Source organism: Taudactylus pleione, unplaced genomic scaffold, assembly GCF_031769625.1.
Source record: "Taudactylus pleione unplaced genomic scaffold, aTauple2 ptg000122l, whole genome shotgun sequence".
Lineage (NCBI taxonomy): Eukaryota > Metazoa > Chordata > Amphibia > Anura > Myobatrachidae > Taudactylus > Taudactylus pleione.
In genome coordinates this window covers 5,711,143-5,729,948 of record NW_028284524.1, presented here as the reverse complement: position 1 = coordinate 5,729,948, position 18,806 = coordinate 5,711,143, and the positions used below count along the sequence as shown (strand labels likewise).

The 18,806-nt window shown below is 46.0% G+C and overlaps 1 protein-coding gene across 1 annotated transcript in view; it reads right to left on the bottom strand.

Moving 5' to 3' along the window:
* OBSL1 (obscurin like cytoskeletal adaptor 1) overlaps positions 1-5,192 on the bottom strand; it is a 165,093-nt gene extending 159,901 nt beyond the window's left edge. The window contains exons 1-3 of the mRNA XM_088472285.1: positions 5,107-5,192; positions 2,823-3,940; positions 326-592 (exon numbers count right to left, since the gene is read on the bottom strand). Of these exons, the coding sequence (XP_088328411.1) occupies positions 326-592; positions 2,823-3,936 (1,381 nt within the window). The 5' untranslated portion in view covers positions 3,937-3,940; positions 5,107-5,192. The remainder of the gene's footprint in view (positions 1-325; positions 593-2,822; positions 3,941-5,106) is intronic.
* Positions 5,193-18,806: the final 13,614 nt, after the last annotated feature.

Sequence of the window (18,806 nt, the reverse complement as noted above, 5' to 3'; positions counted from 1 at the left end):
AGTAGAAACTGAAATGGAGGACTGACAGCTGTGAATGTTAAGGCTTATTGAAGGAAAAGCTAAGGGTCTAGTTTAATGTACAAAGCCTAATAGTGTGAACCGCTTAATCACTTAACTGGCTAAGTTTGTCTTCCCCAAAAAATGCTCAGAAATTGTGTTTTGTTTTTTAAATTAAGTTTAGAACATATGTTTATATATATATTTCAATTTTTTATTGAAAAAAAAAATGCCTTGGGGTGTCTCGCACCCCACCCATACCGCGTGCCGATAGCCCTGGAAAAATGACAACATTCTTCTTTTTTTTAATACTGAACATAAGTCTCACCTCGAACAGCTACCTCTGCAATGCTTTGAGCCCCTTTATTAGTCTGACACACATACACCCCGTCATCATCAGTTCGAGCTCCTCGGATTATCAGTCGTCTGATGGGACCATGTTCCTCTATATGGTGACGCTTTCCTGGGTGAAGTCTCTGATCCTCCAGGTACCAAGTAGTGCGGGTTCCGTCTGGGACTGAACATTCTAGCATTGCATCCTGCCCCTCCCTCACTGCTATGTCTCTCAATGGAGCAGGAAAGCGATCACCAACCTCTGGCGAATGAGAAGAGCATAGGACACAATTTGAATAAACAATTTTCAGTCTAAAAGATATTTCAAAATTAAATGGCTTTTTCAATTACACAATTGGGTGTAACCTTCCATACAATTACAATATTATCTACATAACTGATGGGTTGAGAATTAAAAGTAGTAGGACAGGACATTATTATATATTTATTTAAATGTTTTTTAGAAGCTGGATTATTTGATTTTTTATTTTCTCCGTGTAGCCTTAAAGCAGGGTTCATACTATGACAAATCTGACATAAGGCTGAGGGATTTATGGGGCTGCAAAAGTTTCAAACCAATTTAAAAAAAAATAAAAATACCATTTTGCTTTGTTGCAGTACTGTAAATTACCAGCTTCAATTTCAGTGACACATCTAGCAATAAGTAAAGAAAGTTTATTCTTTTCAGATGCTCATGCTTAAGCACAGATGTTTTTGACTGACTCCAATGCTTAAGGGAGCTATCCAACCTCCGGTTACATTACCTTTTTACCTTATATGTTCTTTCTAGCAAATCTGACTAAATATATTGGGGCTGATTCAAAGTTGGGAGCAATTAAAAAAGGGTAACTTTGCACCTTGAAAAAAACATGTTGCACTACAGGCGGTAGATATGTAAAATGTGCAGAGAGATTTAGATTTGAGAGGAGCGTGTCCTACCGCAAATAAAAATTGTGTATAACATTTGTGGGCTACATGCAAAAGCAGCCCTTACTTACCCTGCATGCAAAAACAAAGCAAGTCAATTCAATTAGACTCCCATAGGGCTGCATACAAAGATCATTGAGTCCAGGGAGAGATCGGGGAGGAGAGGGAGGCTCTTTTTTTTTGCATTGCCATTGTTTTCACTTCTAGCTTCTGTGCTTTTCAAACAAATATGTATATAATCAAACAGAGATGTTTATTTTAATTACCCTGGGTTATCATGTAATTGCATCAAGGGGGCAGCTCGTGTTGTATTGAAAAGGAAATTAATATAAACAAGTCTGCCTGATTATATAAAGACATGGACGAAAGCCACAGGAGGAAATAAGAAAGAAAAAACCATGTCAAATACATTAAAGTTAAGTGAATAGGGAAAATACATTTTAATGCATCACCGCTAAAAAAAACAGCTGAACATTAATATAAATGTTTATGTCACAATAGAAGATGAGAAGGGCACAGACACAGCAACAGAATAGTTAAAGCCCTCCTGGGTTTGTTTTCCTTTTATCCTATGGTTTGCAACAAGTATAAGAAGCATATGAAGTGATGGTTAATTAGTTAGCTTCTCTGTATATGTGACTAATAGGCAACGCCCCATCAAGGGTTTTAGCCAAAGTAAAGCTGGCCATACACGGTGCGATATGCACTGTGCAATGAGATGGGGGTTCCGACGTCCAACATATCGGGCGGTTCCCACACTCCGTGTGATCAGTTGGCTCCCCCCTCCCCCACCCGCATTGCGCTGCATGGGATCGCACATCGCATCCCCAGATCCACTGAACCTGCAGTAAGATCTGGGGGTGCGATGTATGACCCCATGGGTGCACGCTCTGTCCGATATTATGCCCATACACCGTACAATAGAGCAGCCAAATCATACCAATCCGTCAGATCGGCTGCTTATCGCACCTTGTATGGGCACCTTTAGTTTCCGAGTCTACTGCTGAAAAACCTACACAACAATGGAAAGGAATGTAGAGGTTGGTAATTATGATGTTTGGGCTCATTATAGGCTTTCCACCTACAGTGTCTTCTGATATATAACTGTTTTCCAACACTGTAAATAACTCCACTCTCAACCCCACCTGTATTAATATAAGTGCAATGTTTTTGTACGAATTGGATTTGAAACTTGGCACTACTACTCTCAAGCTAATTACTTCAGCGTGACCTTTTTATGCATCAGAATTTTAATCCTTGTGTTTATTTTTCATCACCAACACACTGGGAAACAATTTATTTGAAATAAAACTTGCAACTAAATCTTCATCTGAACCTTAAAGGCTCCAAGTAATGAACATTAGTAATTATTCCAATATTTCTCAGTGTGTTAAGGTACATTATGTACATGAATTTACATGCCTTTCAGAAAGTCTAAAAGAGTTTGAGAGTCTTAGGAGCTGTAGTAAAGTTAATTGGACACACAACTCTTCTGATTGCTACAAGGAAATGTATTCCCCATTTTCTACAATAAAACTAGATTGGGTTGTGTTTTAGCAACATACCTCTTACATGTAACATAACAGCGCTCAGTGTGTTTCCAGCTGTGTTGGAGGCACCACAGACATACAAGCCTCTGTCCTGTTGCCGACAGAACAGCACCTTAAGTATAAAGTGCCCATCTCGGTCCTCATAAATGAGAGTTCGTCGACCAGGGCTGACTGCACGACCATCTTTGCGCCAGATAATCTCTGGTCTTGGTTTGCCAGTAACCAGACAGCGTAGCTTGGCATGTTTCCCCTCATTAACTGTGAACACTTTCACCTGTGCTGGAGGGTCTCCTGGTATGGGCTCTGGTCCTTGGCGTGGTATTGGGTCCACTAGCAGCACAGCTGCAGCCAAAGTTTGCCCAACAGAATTACTGGCCCGACACACATATACACCAGCATCTGGGGGTCGGACATGGGAAATGTATAAGCTGTGGCCCCCAGGAGACAGACAGTAATGAGATCCATCAAAAATCTCTTCCAGGCTCCTTCCATCTTTCTCCCAACGAATTGTGGGCTCTGGTTTCCCTGAAATTCTGCACGAGAGCTCCCCATTTTGACCACAGGTCAATCGCTGGGAACTTGGAACTAGTAGAAAATGTGGTGGATAGTTGAGACTTGCAGAGTGGTCAGAGTAGGGGGTCAGGTCCTGAACAAAGCCTGTATGTTGGTTTGGCTCAGCAGAAGGCTCCACATTGGAAGAAACCAAAGCTATGGTTGTGGACAATTTAGAGGACTGATACAATTCATTTGCTAAACCAATATGTGGTTCATTGACTACAACATTGTTGAGTGTGACAGTAAGTTTTGCGCCTGCATAGCCCTCTCCTGACCAGTTACTGGCTCTGCACATGTAATGGCCTGAATCTTCCAGCCGTAGGTCACTGATAACCAGCTGATACCAGTCTCCGTCCCTCTGAGCGTAACACCTTTCACCTAGTTCAAGCCGAATATTTCCAACGCGTTCCCACAGAACACTGGGTGGTGGGTCCCCACTTATATGACATCTCAGTACAGCGTATGTGCCAACATGGGCTGTTACCGAACGTGGAAAACACAGGAAACGGGGAGCACTTCCTGGCATGTCTAGACCCATGTGCGAGTTGTGTGGTGGGAGAGAGAGAGCTGCCATCTACCTGATGAAGATAAATAGTGACAGTTAAAACAAAGGAAGAGCTTAGTCAAGAGAGTGCAACCAGATAAAGTAACCAATAAGATTCAAGCTAGTTTCACACATGAACAATGTAACAAAATGCTTCGGCCGATACAATTTCACTTACAACCTTACGATCCCAGAACACGATTTCGAGCGTACACACAATGCAATCTTCAGAATGACGGCACAATATAACTTGTCAGGGGATTGTATGCAATTAATCATTTCTCCTGTATACTAGTACCAACCAATCAACTCCTGTCATTTTACAGGCTGTGTTTGAAGAATGACAGTTAGAAGCTGAGTGGTTGGTACTTTATCTCTCTCCAAGCTTTGATACATCTCCCCCTATGTGCAGTTGTGAGTACACACTACATGATGTGCACCACATTGTTCATCGCATCTTACCATGTGACTTGCAGCTCATCAGATAGGATGATGCGATGAACGATGTGTGTAATCAATAGATTGGGTGTACACTCTATACTCGTGCACTGCAGACTGGTCGAAACTATCAGGATTACCCGTTATATCGTATATTGGGGCAAATGTATTAAGCTCTGGAAAGTGATAAAGTGGAGAGTGATAAACGACCAACCAATCACCTCCTAAATGTCATTTTTCAAACACAGCCTGTAACATGACAGTTAGGAGCCTAGTGGCTGGTCGTTTATCACTCTGCACTTTATACATCTGCACTATATTAATCCAGAGCTTAATACATCTGCCCCATTGTGTGTTGTACCCACCTTCATAGTGATACCAAATGGGAGAATTTATGAAAATTGAGGTAATTTAATGAAATATAGGAAAGCACAAGGACTGAAGACTTATATAAAACAAAAACTAAAGAACCTCATATACAGGACTTGGCACGCCAATAATGGGACTGTAACCTAAAAAATCTTAATTTCATATCTCCAATTCTTACCCCAGGTAAACAGCTGAACGAAAAATTGTGAAGTTAAGTATAAAGTAAAAAAACACACCATCTTTTTAATCCTTCTTTACTTCCATTGCTTATGTTTCTTTGAGAAGTTTAACTTGCTTAAATAAGTATCATGACTAAAATGACAAAAGACAAGAGTCTCAAATTCAACTTTGTATCTGGCTGATATTATCCAAAGAGATCTCTTGACTCATTACCTTTTGCAACGTTGATGTTTTGCCCACACTGAAAAGCTGATGACTAGAAGCTCTCTTCCCTATGGGTTGAATTCCTTTAAGGTCCGGTGACTTTAGGATGGTCTCTCTTACTGGTTCTGTCTCGTGCAGGGATCTGTGACCAGGGTCTCGCGTGGATCTGGGCTGCTTGCAATGTCCCCTGTGTAGACACAGACAACTAAGGCTCCTCCTCACCCAGGAACAATGCTAATTTTAGTCTCCACATAAAGTGTTGTAGCAGCTGATTCTGTCATAAAGTAAACCCCAGAAACACAGAAGAGAAAGGAGCAGACAGCTCAACTAAGAGGCAGAAAGGGAGCAATGTAGAGACAGGTGGAAGCTGAGAGATACAGGCAGATATGTCTCCCGCTGGGATCTATTTCATACTTAGGAGTGTGTGGAAGCCATGTAAGTGATTGATTGGTACAGATAGATATGCTGCGGTGGGCGAAGTGTATTTTTTTGGGTGTAAGATAACGTAATGGTCTGAACACCACCCCCATGTAGTAGATGAATGTGAGCAATGCATTCCTGTCCTATCACTTCCGACATAATCACAGCACTCCAGTGCTCTGTTATCCATCACAGCAACTCCCGAGGGACAGTCTGACCCCCACCCTGGGCAAGAACAGGACAGACAGGGACACATAAAGCTTCCCTACGTGTGGCATGAGCCTGTCGCAGCATGCTGCCTGGCACCACTCACATACCAACCCGTTACACTATCCCCATTCTGCTTTTATACTACACTGTATCACTGCCCTCACCCATATCAAACACCAATATCATGTTACATGTAACACTACAAATCATCTCCTGTGACATTTCATATACCTGCCAAGTGCCGACACCCTTCAACTGATATTTCGGTGCCCGGAGCAGTAACACTTATCATAGTGGATGTAATGTTTGTGCGGGATGTAGTTAATAGAATACTGACGCCTATCTTAATCCCGACGCTGGAAAACCGACCCCCGCCATCCCGATCGTCGTGTGCCGGGTAAATGTAACAGCCTGGAGATGGGGGGTTAGGCACCCCCTGGGGAAGGTTAGGGTTAGGCTAGGGGAAGGTAGAGTTAGGCGCCACTAGGGGGAGGTCAGGGTTAGGCACCCCCCGTGAGGGTTAGCTTTAGGCTGCGGGAAGTGGAGGCTTAGGCACCCCTGGGGGGCTAGGGTTAGGCACTAGGGGAGGGGGGGTTAGGGTTAGGCACTAGGGTGGGAGGGTTAGGCTGCGGGGAAGTGGAGGTTAGGTTTAGGCACCCCTGGGGGGGAGTTTAGGGATAGGCACTGGGGTGGGAGGTTAGGGTTAGGCACCCCTAAGGGAGAGTTAGGGGGGGAGAGGGGAGGGTTAGGATACTTACCACCGGGTGTCGAGATCTCCTACTGTCAGCCTTCCACTGTTGGGATTTGAAGCGGCGGCTGTTGAGCCATCAGTATTTCAATCCCATCCCGTTTGTGCCATCCCGATTGTGAAACCCACTGTCCTGTACTAATCACAGGATGCTCCACACTGGTCAATATGTAGGTGGCCAGAGAGTGGTGTTACATATCCCTCACATCTAGGGCCCCGTCCACTTCTATTTGTCATGAAAAAACCCATAAAAATGGGTTACAGTAACCTGGGCCCTAAGGGCTCACTGGGCCCTAGGTAGGAACCTACAGTATGCTGTTTAATGGCTTATATGACTATGCTGTACACCAGGTCTGGCCAACCTGTGGCTCTCCAGCTCTTGTGAAACTACAAGTCCCAGCATCCCCTCACACCAATTAGCTGGTCCAGCTATAGTTTCACAACAGCTGGAGAGCCACAGGTTGGTCAGGCCTGCTGTACACCATACATTATGAAGGGACTCATAAGCAAGATAATAAATATGGTAGGCCTATTCCACATGATAGGACTGGTTTAACACATACCTACTTTTGAAAAAGCATTTCAGGGAGATTGTGAAAACAACACCTATGAGTGCGGCGATAATGTGGGCCAAACATACCTACTCTCCCAGGAGTCGCGGGAGGCTCGCGATTTTTCAGGTAACCCCTTTCACCCCCTAGTGAAGTGGGCAAAATGGGGAGAATTTCTGCTGTGATCGTGGGTCCCCGCGTAGGGGGCGGGACTTAATGCCGAGAACCACCAGGCCCCGCCCACGTCACAACCCACCTGCTTCTCCTCCTCGGGCTTCTCCTGGGGATAAGAAGAAAAAAGTAGGCAAGTATGATGTGGGCGTGTACTGCTACATCTGAGAGGTGTGTCATATAACTGACTTACATCCAAATGTAAACTAGCCCAAAAGCAGTCAGTAAAATCTACTTGTTGATGAAAATACACAGATACTTTCCAGAATATGCATGTAGCCATAGGAATCATTGTGTCTTATAACCAATGCAGGAAAATGATACTAATGATCCCATTTGAATGCATATATCTTTGTTTGTTTTTTTATATAACAGCTACATAATGGGAGTAAGGTGCAATCAGGGAGATTGCTAGACTCTTCAGGGGGACAGGGAGATTGCTACTATTTCAGGGAGTCTCCCTGACAATGAGGGAGAGTTGGCAAGTATGGTTTAACATAATTTCACATGTAATGTCCTCTGACATGTAGGTAAGCAAGTGTCTCAAGTGGTGTTGGTATGAGTATAACATCTTAAGGGGCACATGTAGAGTGTTTACGAGACGAAAGTGTTTTTAAAAGTATACATTCCCAGTGACTGTCGCCTGTGAGCCAGACTGTTTAGTCCATTGTAGTTGCTACTGAAGTAAATGGTGCTGCTACTTGTGTGTATCTGGTTTCCAAGAAATAAGATCCACAACACAAGCAAAGAGAGCGAGGAAGAATGGAGGTGCTGAAGAGAGTTGGTAGCACTAAAATGGAGGGTATGGTGCTGATAACCTGCCCTGCATGTCAAGGAGTGTAAGTGTTCACTCAGCGAGGTACCTAAGAGATACCAGACTACACTTACTAAAGCTGCAGGAGTAGCCAAAACCTGGAGTTAGGTGAAGCTGATAACAGGTTGTGTCCAATTGGGATGTAGTTATAATCCCGAGAGTCAGGATGCCGCCGCTTAGAATGCCTGCACCGGAATCCAGACACCTGTCAGAATCCAGACCGCAGGCATCCCGATGTTAAGTACTGGGGTTAAGGGGAGTGTTCACACACAAACCAGTTCCCTCTTGAAAAATGTAAACATTTCCACATTTTCCAAAAATGTTCCAACCAAAATCTGTCTTATTGGTCACCACCTTCTCCCTGTGGCTCTTGCTGAATGGTCTTTGTATCTCTTGTATAATAAGGCCTGATTCAGCAAGGATCGCAACTGCGAATACACACACAATCGGTCGATGGTCGCGATGGTGGATGGCGCTGGGTGGGCGGCCAGCTGAGTAAGGGCCGGCTTGCGAGTCCAGCAGATTGCGTATGTCCACACATTCTCTGTGCTGGCCACTCCCGGAGAACGAGGCGGACACGCCCCATTTCTAGGAACGTCGGCCGACACCGCCCTTGCACTGCCCCTTAAATGCCTCTGCCTGTCAATCAGGCAGAGGCAATTCAAGGGCTAGCATGCGTGTTAGCACAACCCATTCTGCACACTTGCAGAATGAGTCCTGCGCATGCACAGATTTCCGATAGTCTGGAAATTGCGTTCAGCTTAGCCCCAGAGCTTGTGCAAGTGTGCGTGAGGTTGAGATGATACTCAATGTTACCGATGTGTGTAAGGTGAAGTGGGCATCCTTGTGTAGTGCTGCAGCGGCATAGCGATCGCAATGAATTAGCATACTATCGCAGTTGAACTTCGTGCGTAATCGCTATTGCATTCGCAGTTGCGATCCGTACTGAATCAGGCCCATAGTTCCAAAAAGGAAAATGATTATTAATGTTTTTATAATAGGGTATTAATATTGGAAAATTTGTTAAAAAATCTAGGAGCCGGTGATATAGATTTATATATATATATATATATATATATATATATACAAACACTTCCGGCTGTTGTGGAACGCTGGGTCTTATAACTCCACAGCAGTTGCTAAAGCTTACTTTCAGAGGACAATTAGTCCACTCATGAGAACGATACTTCTTGCAGACACAAAGGAGCTGAAGCAGAATTGGTCGCAAAGTAAACATTATTTCTAATCAAAAACGTTGCTTGCAAAAGTAGCATATTTACCATCACATGCAGACCTTAAGATCCATTCCTGCCGGCAACAGTAACATATGCACATAGAGCATGCATACTGACTTATACCAGGCATATTTACAGTACATCTCACTTGCACCTATTTTTTTCTAACCATTTCTTTTATGTGCAGCTAACAGATTCAATATTAGGCAGCGATAAAATCACCGTAATACTGCAGTCACAAAATCATTATATATGCCTGACGTCTGAGGAAAGCCATTCAGTGGCAGCAGTGATCACCCGCATATAATACGGCTTTACCAGGTGCATATGCATTTATATCACGATCTGCATTTGTGCATATATGCCTTTACTGTACTTGGTCTACGTTAGAGCACCCCATCCCATCACCGTGCGCCAGTGTTCTGGGTATGTGCCTAGCAAATTCCCACAAAATACAGTATGCTATGCAAACTGACATAGTACTCACTACGCATCAGATATACAGTCTCATATCTCATCGCTGTAACAGAAAGGTGTGGTCCCTTTCCGAGCAAGCCTCCTGCAGTCTCCTTCATTGGAATATGTCTCTTTCTGTATTTGCCCTGTCACTTGTCTCTAGGTGACACACTCCACTGTCTCTATTTGCCAACATGCAGTTAGTGAGGCAGCTGCCTTCTCTAGGGTCTCCCTCTCGCAGGGGACAGGTACCTGTGTCCCAGCAGAAGCTTAGATACATCACCAGATTGCTGTAAGGGGGGCGAGCGTTGGATTCATGCAGCTGCCATGCCCAAAAATACCACAGTGGTGACATGGTCGCAAAACAGAGTCATTCTGCCTATTCAAAGTCTCAGCCCTATGTATAGAATCCAGAGGAACCCTGACAAGTCCTGGTTTGTGCTCCGTGTAACCACACACAAAAAGTGAGCAAATGCTGCACAAACCCTATGAAGCAACTCAACAGAAACCTCGCACAGACTACACCTGCCAGAGTGAACCAACATATACACACACAGCAAGGAGGGCCTATTAATACAGAGAACTGGAGCTGACCTCATGGAAAGTCCCTATATAGATTTCACAGAATCCCAGTGCAGTTCCCAGAGATTTCATATAAATCTTGATTTTAATTGCAGACACGGGGCCTGATCCAGCAGCGGACGTAATGGCGATATTTACGTAGTTAGAGCGATTGTTTGTCATTGCGCATGCGTGTAAGTCACACTGCACACGCGTAGCGTGACAGGTAGTCAGCGTTTGGGGGGTGGTAACAGGGGGGTGGTTAGAAAAACAGATGTGCCGGGACTGTTTAAATGCAGTTTCATGGACGTGCATAAAATTAGGCATTGCGATCTCTTTAGCAGTACGAGAGCTCACTGCGTGTCAGGAGAGCTGCCTGCTATGCAGCGATGGTACCGATATTTACGCTGTTGCGCGGCGTCAGATGGATACGAGAAGGCAGCAGTGGGCGTCCCTATGCTCGGATGTGTTTTGGAGAGCATTAGCATATTTTAGCAACTGCGATCCATTAGCGATTGCAGCTGCGATTGTATTTGTGTCCAGTGCTGAATCAGGCCCACAGTGCTGATAACCCCAATAAAAATCTATCCTCCTTTGGTTATCTGATAACCTTTATGGACCTGGTTTATACAGTGTAACCTGGTTTATATACTGTATAACTTAGTGGCTGGAACTAGACATATGTGGGTGCCAGCATAAAGTTTTCTATTGTCCAAGTGTGAAAAACTAGGGCTTAGATGGAAAGTACGTTCCTCACCCCATGGCAGCTGCACCCACTGCTACTGTAGCAGTTACACCAAACTTAGCTTCCACTTGACCTGAAATAGCCATTAACGCAGAAAAGAAAGTGTATTCAATATGGTAATGCACCTTATAACATACAAATGTATTTGTATACAAGTCCTTCATAGGAGTAAAAGAACAATTCCACTTACAGGTACATTTCTAATCAGACATACCACCAGCTAGCAGAACTGTGCAGGTCCAAGGCCCCCCATAGTTTGGGAAAAGTCACCCCCTTCTCCACAGCCTGACAGCTGCTTCTCTCATATGACGGCCAGAAAATGGATCTCTTTTATCAGTCATTAATGACTCAAATATGCTAAATGTAATGTCATCCAGAGGTTTTAGCGACAGATAGTTTGGTGTGCAGAACAAATATGCTATATGTAATGTCATCCAGAGGTTTTAGCGACAGATAGTTTGGTGTGCAGAACAAATATGCTATATGTAATGTCATCCAGAGGTTTTAGCGACAGATAGTTTGGTGTGCAGAACAAATATGAAACATGTGAAATATCTTCAGTTGTCCAAAACTTTTAGCAAACTTTTTTTTGCGTTTTGATTTACTGTTAGGCTGCATTGGCTAAGCATTGTTTAGTGGACTGTGGGCCTGGTTCAACAAGGAACGCAAGTGGGAGAACGCATGCACTCGGCCGATGTTTTCATACTGCGCATGCATCGCACTGCACGTGCGCGAACTAGCCAGTGCGATCGGGTAATGGTGCGTACACACGGGACGATTTTCTCCCTGAACGAAAATCGTCCTGTGTGTCCCTGGCAGGGGTGTGCTCAGTGTTGTTAACAACACTGAGCACAACACTGAACAAAATCAATAACGATTTCGTTCAGTGCCGGACTCCCTCCCTCATCCCCAAACATGTTCAGCCTGACATTATCGTCAGGTTGGACAGGAGATGAACGGCAACTACCAACTACAAACGGGAGCGCACATTGGTAGTTGCCGTTCATCGTTTTGGCACTGAAACTGAACGATTTCTTGAACGACTGAACGATAATGACGTCGTTATCGTTCAAAAAATGTACCTGTGTGTATGCACCTTACGCAGACTACAAGCAGTGTGTACGCAGACCCTTCCTTATTGACAGGAAGTGCCATTTGTGGGTGGTGACGGGGTGTGGTCAGGTGAACACAGGCGTGCCTGTGCATTGGGATGCCGTTTTAGGGGCGTGCATAATTAAGGCAGACTACTCGATGCACTCAGGAAGTGGACAAAATCCTGCACGACATCCGGTCAACCTCTATTGTGCGTATGGTTCTGATGGTTCTCGATGTTACCGATGTTTTCACTGTCTTGCGGACTACTCAGGCCTTGAGTAAAGGGAAGTGGCGGCATTGTGTAGATCTGGGCGTCTGCATCTTATGCTGCGGTTGCCGTGCATATGCATTGATTAGCATATACACTGTGACAAGAATCACATAGACCGGGTAAAATCCATCAGTAGCTTTTATTGCTCACCACAGGCAGGTACACAGGATATGGCAGTTTCACAGGCAAAATGTCATTCAAAGTTTTCCAATACAGCAATATTTCTTCAGACGATTCGCAGGTCCAGGAATCCTAACACTAGTCACCTCCAGGCCTATAAGCTGGGCGACTATTTCACCGTCAGGCTCGATTTCCCCAGTGTCCCTGCAGTTCTAAAACCAGCTTCTCACAGGTGTCTGTAATCAGCTGCCTTTCCAGGCACTGATTGCGGCAACACCTGAACTAGACAGTTACACAATCCTAATACCTTTGCTCTGCCAAACCTGGGAGATCTGGATATTCCACATTTACTTCATGTGGAATTATGCTGACCCTGTCACAATACAAAGGCCGAGTGTTCTCTCACTTGCAATCCTTGTTGAATCAGGCCCTAGATGCAGGTCCGGATGCTTGTGGGGGGCCTCTCAACAGGAGTTATACAGAGTTCCGAGTGGGTGAGTAACGAAAGCAATGCAGAGCTGCAGACATTGGGTCTGATTCAGAGTCACACACAAAGCGGCTGCATTGCGTGCTTCAAAATAGCTGCGGATTTTCACCTGTATTCAGAGTCAGCCACTCCAATACGGCACCACCTCCCCTATACATCTGCTAGTGTAACAGCCGTCATCACTGTAATTACAGATTTGCGCCAGCCCTATCCTAGGTGCAAGAGATCGTCCAGAAATCACTGGATATTTGTGTATGCTTAACACAGAATAGGCTGCAATTCTGTACACACACCAACACAGTGAATTATGCTTAGTGCGAATGCTCAGCTACAGCTTCAGCGGCAAGGAGAGATCCAGCTAATACCTCTTTTCCACCTGACCTGGGTTTTTGGACATGGTTCCAACCCTGGTCAGACCCAGGTCAGACCCATTTACACTGCACCTTCGATCTGGGTTACTCCCAGGTCAGTCCTGTTCACACTGAACTCAGGTCTGCCCTGCTAAACCTGTGAGGTCATAAAATGTGGGAGGTGACTGCTCCACAACCACCAATCAGCTCATTTTAGGCATGACCCAGGTCGGATAACCCGGGTCGCACCGTTTACACTGCACCATTACCCGGGTCCATCCTGGGTCCAAACCTGGTAGCTACCTGGGTTGCATTGCTGGGTCACTTGACCTGGATTATTATTCAGAGACCCTTTTACACTGAGCTGTGACCCGGGTAGACCCAGCAAAAAGGGGTATAACTTGCCTGCTACTCTGAAGAGGCCAAAAAATCTGCTGCATGTGTGAAAAATTGCTGATGTGGCCACTTTGCTTGCGACTCTGAATCAGGCCCCTGGAGTGCATTTGTGAGCATGCTGGGAATGACAGTGGACCAAGCCCGAGAGTAGCAATTCAACCTGTTTGGAGAGTAGTGATAATGATAATGGGATCCCAGAGTTGTGCCTGTCTGTAAGCTGCGCTATACACCTGTGTCTAGTGAGAGGAGTCAATGATTAGTAACACAGAAAATGACCTGATACTGGGAGGACAAGGTAGAAGTTGAGTGACAACTCTGGTGCAAACAAGCTGGGCCGCCATCAGGGGGGGACTGCCGGGCCCATAGTCCCGGGCACCGGAGAGAGCAGGGGACTGGGTTGCAGTAGTGCAGAATCAGATATGCGCCAGCAGCCAGTAAGAAACAGTGTAGCCGCCGCTTCAGATGTACGTCGCAGCGCTGGCTGCGATCAATCACAACTCGCGGACCAGCAGTGGCCGCTCCTGATTGGCGCTGACCGCGATCAATCACAACTCGCGGACCAGCAGCCAATCAGGAGCGGCCGCTCCTGATTGGCTGCCAGTCCGCGAGCTGTGATTGGCTCGCGGCCAGCACCATATATCTGAAGTGTTGTCGTCAGCGCTGTTTATTTCTTCATGGTTGCAGGAGCAGAGACAGCCAGGCGCTTAGGTCTCGGAAGAAGAGGGTATTCCACCTCAAGCTCAACGACCCCTATAGGAGGGGCCAGATGGTGAGGAGGGGGCCAAACTAGGAGTGTAACATTGAGGAGGGGGGCATCACACTTAGGGGGGTGGAGGGTAGAGCGGGAGAGGAGAGAGTAATGTGATGAGGTGGAGCCCTGCCTATTTTCTCTGGGTTGCTGCTATTTCCTATGTGGCTAAAGGACCTCTGTGACGTATCCACCACGTGACCGCTGCAGGAGGCTGGACCGCTCCTGCGTTAACATTCACTAGGGCATAGAGTGGGAGTAAATATTTGTGGCGAGCGCAGCGAGCCACTGTGCCCTAAGCGTGGCGAGCGGACACTTTTGGTCCCCCGTTAGCATCCCCGCCCCTCCCCCTATTAGGCCGGGTCACGTGGGTGTGACGTCACAGGTCCATCAGCGCTCTATAGTCTAGACCTAACCATTTTCTCTGTACCGGGACCCACAATTTCTGGTGGCAGCTTTTGTGCAGAATTGTAAATCACTGTTGAGTATTTATTGCAACTATTAAATATGTAATGGAGGAGATGAATAAAGGAGCTATATCAAGAGATGGACTGGTAGCATTTTATTAACATCTCTGAATTGTTCTGCGTCACTATGCTTGTGTCATCTAACAGCTGAACTGACGACACTTGAATGTGTAAGGGCAACTTTCCACATTTTAGCACAGGGAGCCTGGGAATACAAGAGATGCTGAGGTAGGCTTGTGAAACCGTAGTAAGAATTGCATGCTGGGAGCTTAGGGCCTGATTCACTACGGAATGCAATTGCGAATGCAATAGTGATTACGCACGCAGTTCAACTGTGATAGTATGCAGCCACCACAGCACTACATGAGGACGCCCACTTTAACTTACAAACATCCGTAATGTTTAGCAAGATTGCGAAAACATTGGTACAATCGGAATGGGTATGAAGTCCCGGCAGCTGAATCATATCCCAACGCCGGCAGCCCGAAGGGAGAAGATCCCGACAGGGCAGGTAAGTACCCTATCCCTAACTCTCCCCCCCCCCTAATCCACCCTTGGTGGTGCCTAACCCTAACTTCCCCCCTAGTGCCTATCCCTAACCCCCCCTTACCACACCCTAAACCTAACCCTCCCATGGGGTGCCTAACCCTAACTTCCCCCCTAGTGCCTAACCCTAACCCCCCCCTTACCGCACCCTAAACCTAACCCTCCCGGGGGGTGCCTAACCCTAACTTCCCCCCAGGGGTGCCGAAACCTCCCCCTAGGGGAGCCTAACGCTAACCTCCCCCCCAAAATCTAACCCCGCTACACTCCCTAAACCTAACCCATCCACCCCACGCGGCTAAGGATGCCCCAGACTTACCTCTTTCTAGCTGGCGTCCTTTGGCATTCCAGTGCCGGGATTATGATGTCAGTATCTCATAACCACATCCCGTACAATTGAGTACCATCGCGGCCTCATGAACACTTGCACAAGCTCTGACATTACTCAGAAATTACTATCAGGCCTCAGGCTGCGTAAGGCATCGCAGTGGATACTTTATGCACGCCCATGCAATGGCGTTCAAATGCACTGGCATGCCTGCGTTCAGCCGACCACCACCCGATTGCAATTGCTAGTTCGCGCACTGCGATGCATACACAGTATGTAACAATCAGCCGATTGCATGCATATTAGCAACTGTGGGCCTGATTCAGCAAGGAACACACGGATGCAGACGCATGCAATCGGCCGATGTTTTAGCTCTGCTATTGCAATGGAAACTGCGTGTGCAGAGGCTACGCAGACCCAGAGTACAGTGATTGACAGGAAGTGCCGTTTGTGGGGGTGGTCTGGCGATGCTTCTCGATGTTACCGATGTTTCCGCTGTCTTGCTTGGTATAACAGGACGCACGTTAAGGGAAGTGGGTGGTATTGTGTAGTGCTAGGCGCCTACTTATTCTGCGTGCGTATGCATTTATTAGCATATACTCGCAGCGGCCGGGTGCATGCGTGCGTCTGCTAGCGTGCGTTCCTTGCTGAATCAGGCCCTGTGTTCCTTGCTGAATCGGGCCCTTAGCCCTTTGTTGCAATGGATCACATTGAGAATTAGATGACTTATCCCAGATAGATAAAACTTACGCATACATTAGTAATAGATGCTTAAGGATCAAAACAGATGTATATTGACATACAATACATGTAATATGGTGGTAGTGAAAACTGTAGAGAAAATGTTTTAATGTTTAAGTACTGTCACTATCACTAATAGGAATAGCAATGATTAGGGAAATACAAGATAGAAGATATATAAATATAAACAAAAATATTAATACGGAAAAGAACAAATTAAAAAAATGCATAACTGATGAAAATATAAAATAGAACAAATTTAAAAAATCATATTAAAATGGAATATATACAAAAGATGTAATGGGTGGAAAGAGGTTGTGTTAGAACAGCAATGTGGATCCTTGGAGGCTCAATATTTGTCCTCTCACACAATCTCTGACAGGACATTGTTGCTTTCTGCACAATGGAAACGGTAGGATTACTTTTATGATAAATCTAAAAGTGGACTTTTGTTTTCTAGGCACTTACAATATTACCAGGCAGATTTAGGAATTAGCTACTTGACATATTTAGCTGAAGAGGAAATTGCCTCTAGGGCAATCCCAGTTATTCACGATGTCACATGTTTCTCTGGGGAAAGGCTAATGTATTTCTACACTGCTATGCTTCTCTGTACACCTCTTAGGTATCCTATTCCCTCTCCCAGCTCTGTGATTACCTAGCTCTGGTCCACCAACTAGCCTTCCCAGGGAGCTTTGGATTCCTAGAGGCCCTATTCACTGGGGAGGAGTTGGATTTGGCTATCTCTTCCTTTCTTGCCTCTAAAGTCAGGTACACACTAGACGGCGGATCGGACGACATATCGTCCACATTGGCCAGTGTATACCGGCTATGTCACGGACGCTCCCGCGGTCCGACGAGTGATACCGTCAGCAGGGGCCATGCTGCCGAATGTAGCATGGTCCCCGCCGTTGTTGCATTGCTGCAGGCATCGGCAAGTGTGTATACACCTGCCGATGCCGGCGGCCCCGCCGGGTCCCAACGAGAACAACATAATGCTGGGTACACATTGTTTAGTGTGTACCCAGTATAAGGCCCCAGGGGTGGATGCTATTCCCATAGAGGTATATAAAAATAATTTCTACATCCCCCAATTCTTTGATTGTTGTAATACATAAGCCTGGTAAGCAGTGTCAGACTGGAGCATGATGGGCCCGCCAGGGCATTGCAATGGTAGGGACCCACTGGAGGGTGGTGGCGAAAAGTTTAAGGGGTGTGACCAAATGTTTGAGGGGGTGTGGCCAGCCACCAGAGAGTCTGAAGGAATAACAACAACTACCCCAGTCACCTTCCTGATTTTGGAACATGGAAAGTGGTGTGGGTATTATTTTACCAGTGTGAGACTGCCCTCCCAACACTTTCCCATCTGATGGTAATACATGGGCGATGTTGTGTGCACTACTGCTAGGTGCAAGCAGCTAAACCATCATGAAAAGAGCAGTGTGCAGCGAGACATAACTCTGAACTGTCCTTATGGTAGGGACAGAGAGCCTGATTCAGAGATATACACAATGGCGATTTTTACACAGATTGAGCAATTGTTTGCCATTGCGCATTCATGTCAGCCGCACTGTGCATGCACAGGGATTGTTTTTGCGATTACAACCGCACAGACGATCCATTCGCAAAGTGAGTAACAGATAGTCAGCGTTTGGGGGTGGTAACGTGGGTTGGTTAGAATAACGCTGGCGTATCTGCCTGCTTAAACACCGTTCCATGGGTGTGCATAAATTAGCCACTGCGATGTCCAACGTAGCTTGAGAGCTCTCTGCATGTCTGGACAGACGTTGTATTTGAGGCAGGTCAGACCTGCTGCAAGAGCTGCATGGCTGGTCGATGTGCATCGATGTTATTGATGTTGACGCTGGTGCGTGACTCCGTACGGATATGAGAAGACAGCCGTGGGCGTCCCTGTGCTTGGGTAAGCTTTAGAACTATTGGCATATTTTTGCAGCTGCGGTCCATGTGAAATCACAGCTGCAATCATGGGACGACATATCGTATCATGGGTACACATCAGAATGAGGTAATGAAGGACGGAACCATACCTCGTTCCGTCCTTCATTATCTGCAACGGGCCCCTTCCAATATCGTTCAGTTGGACGTGCAGCGTGGCCGATCAGACGATGTCGGAAGCGTCTTTGGGAGCGTGCATATTGGCCTTACACACTGAGCGGTGTAGCCAATATGTCGTTCCGATTCGGCCTAGAAATGACATATCGTGCCAACATCACTCCAGTGTGTACCCGGCT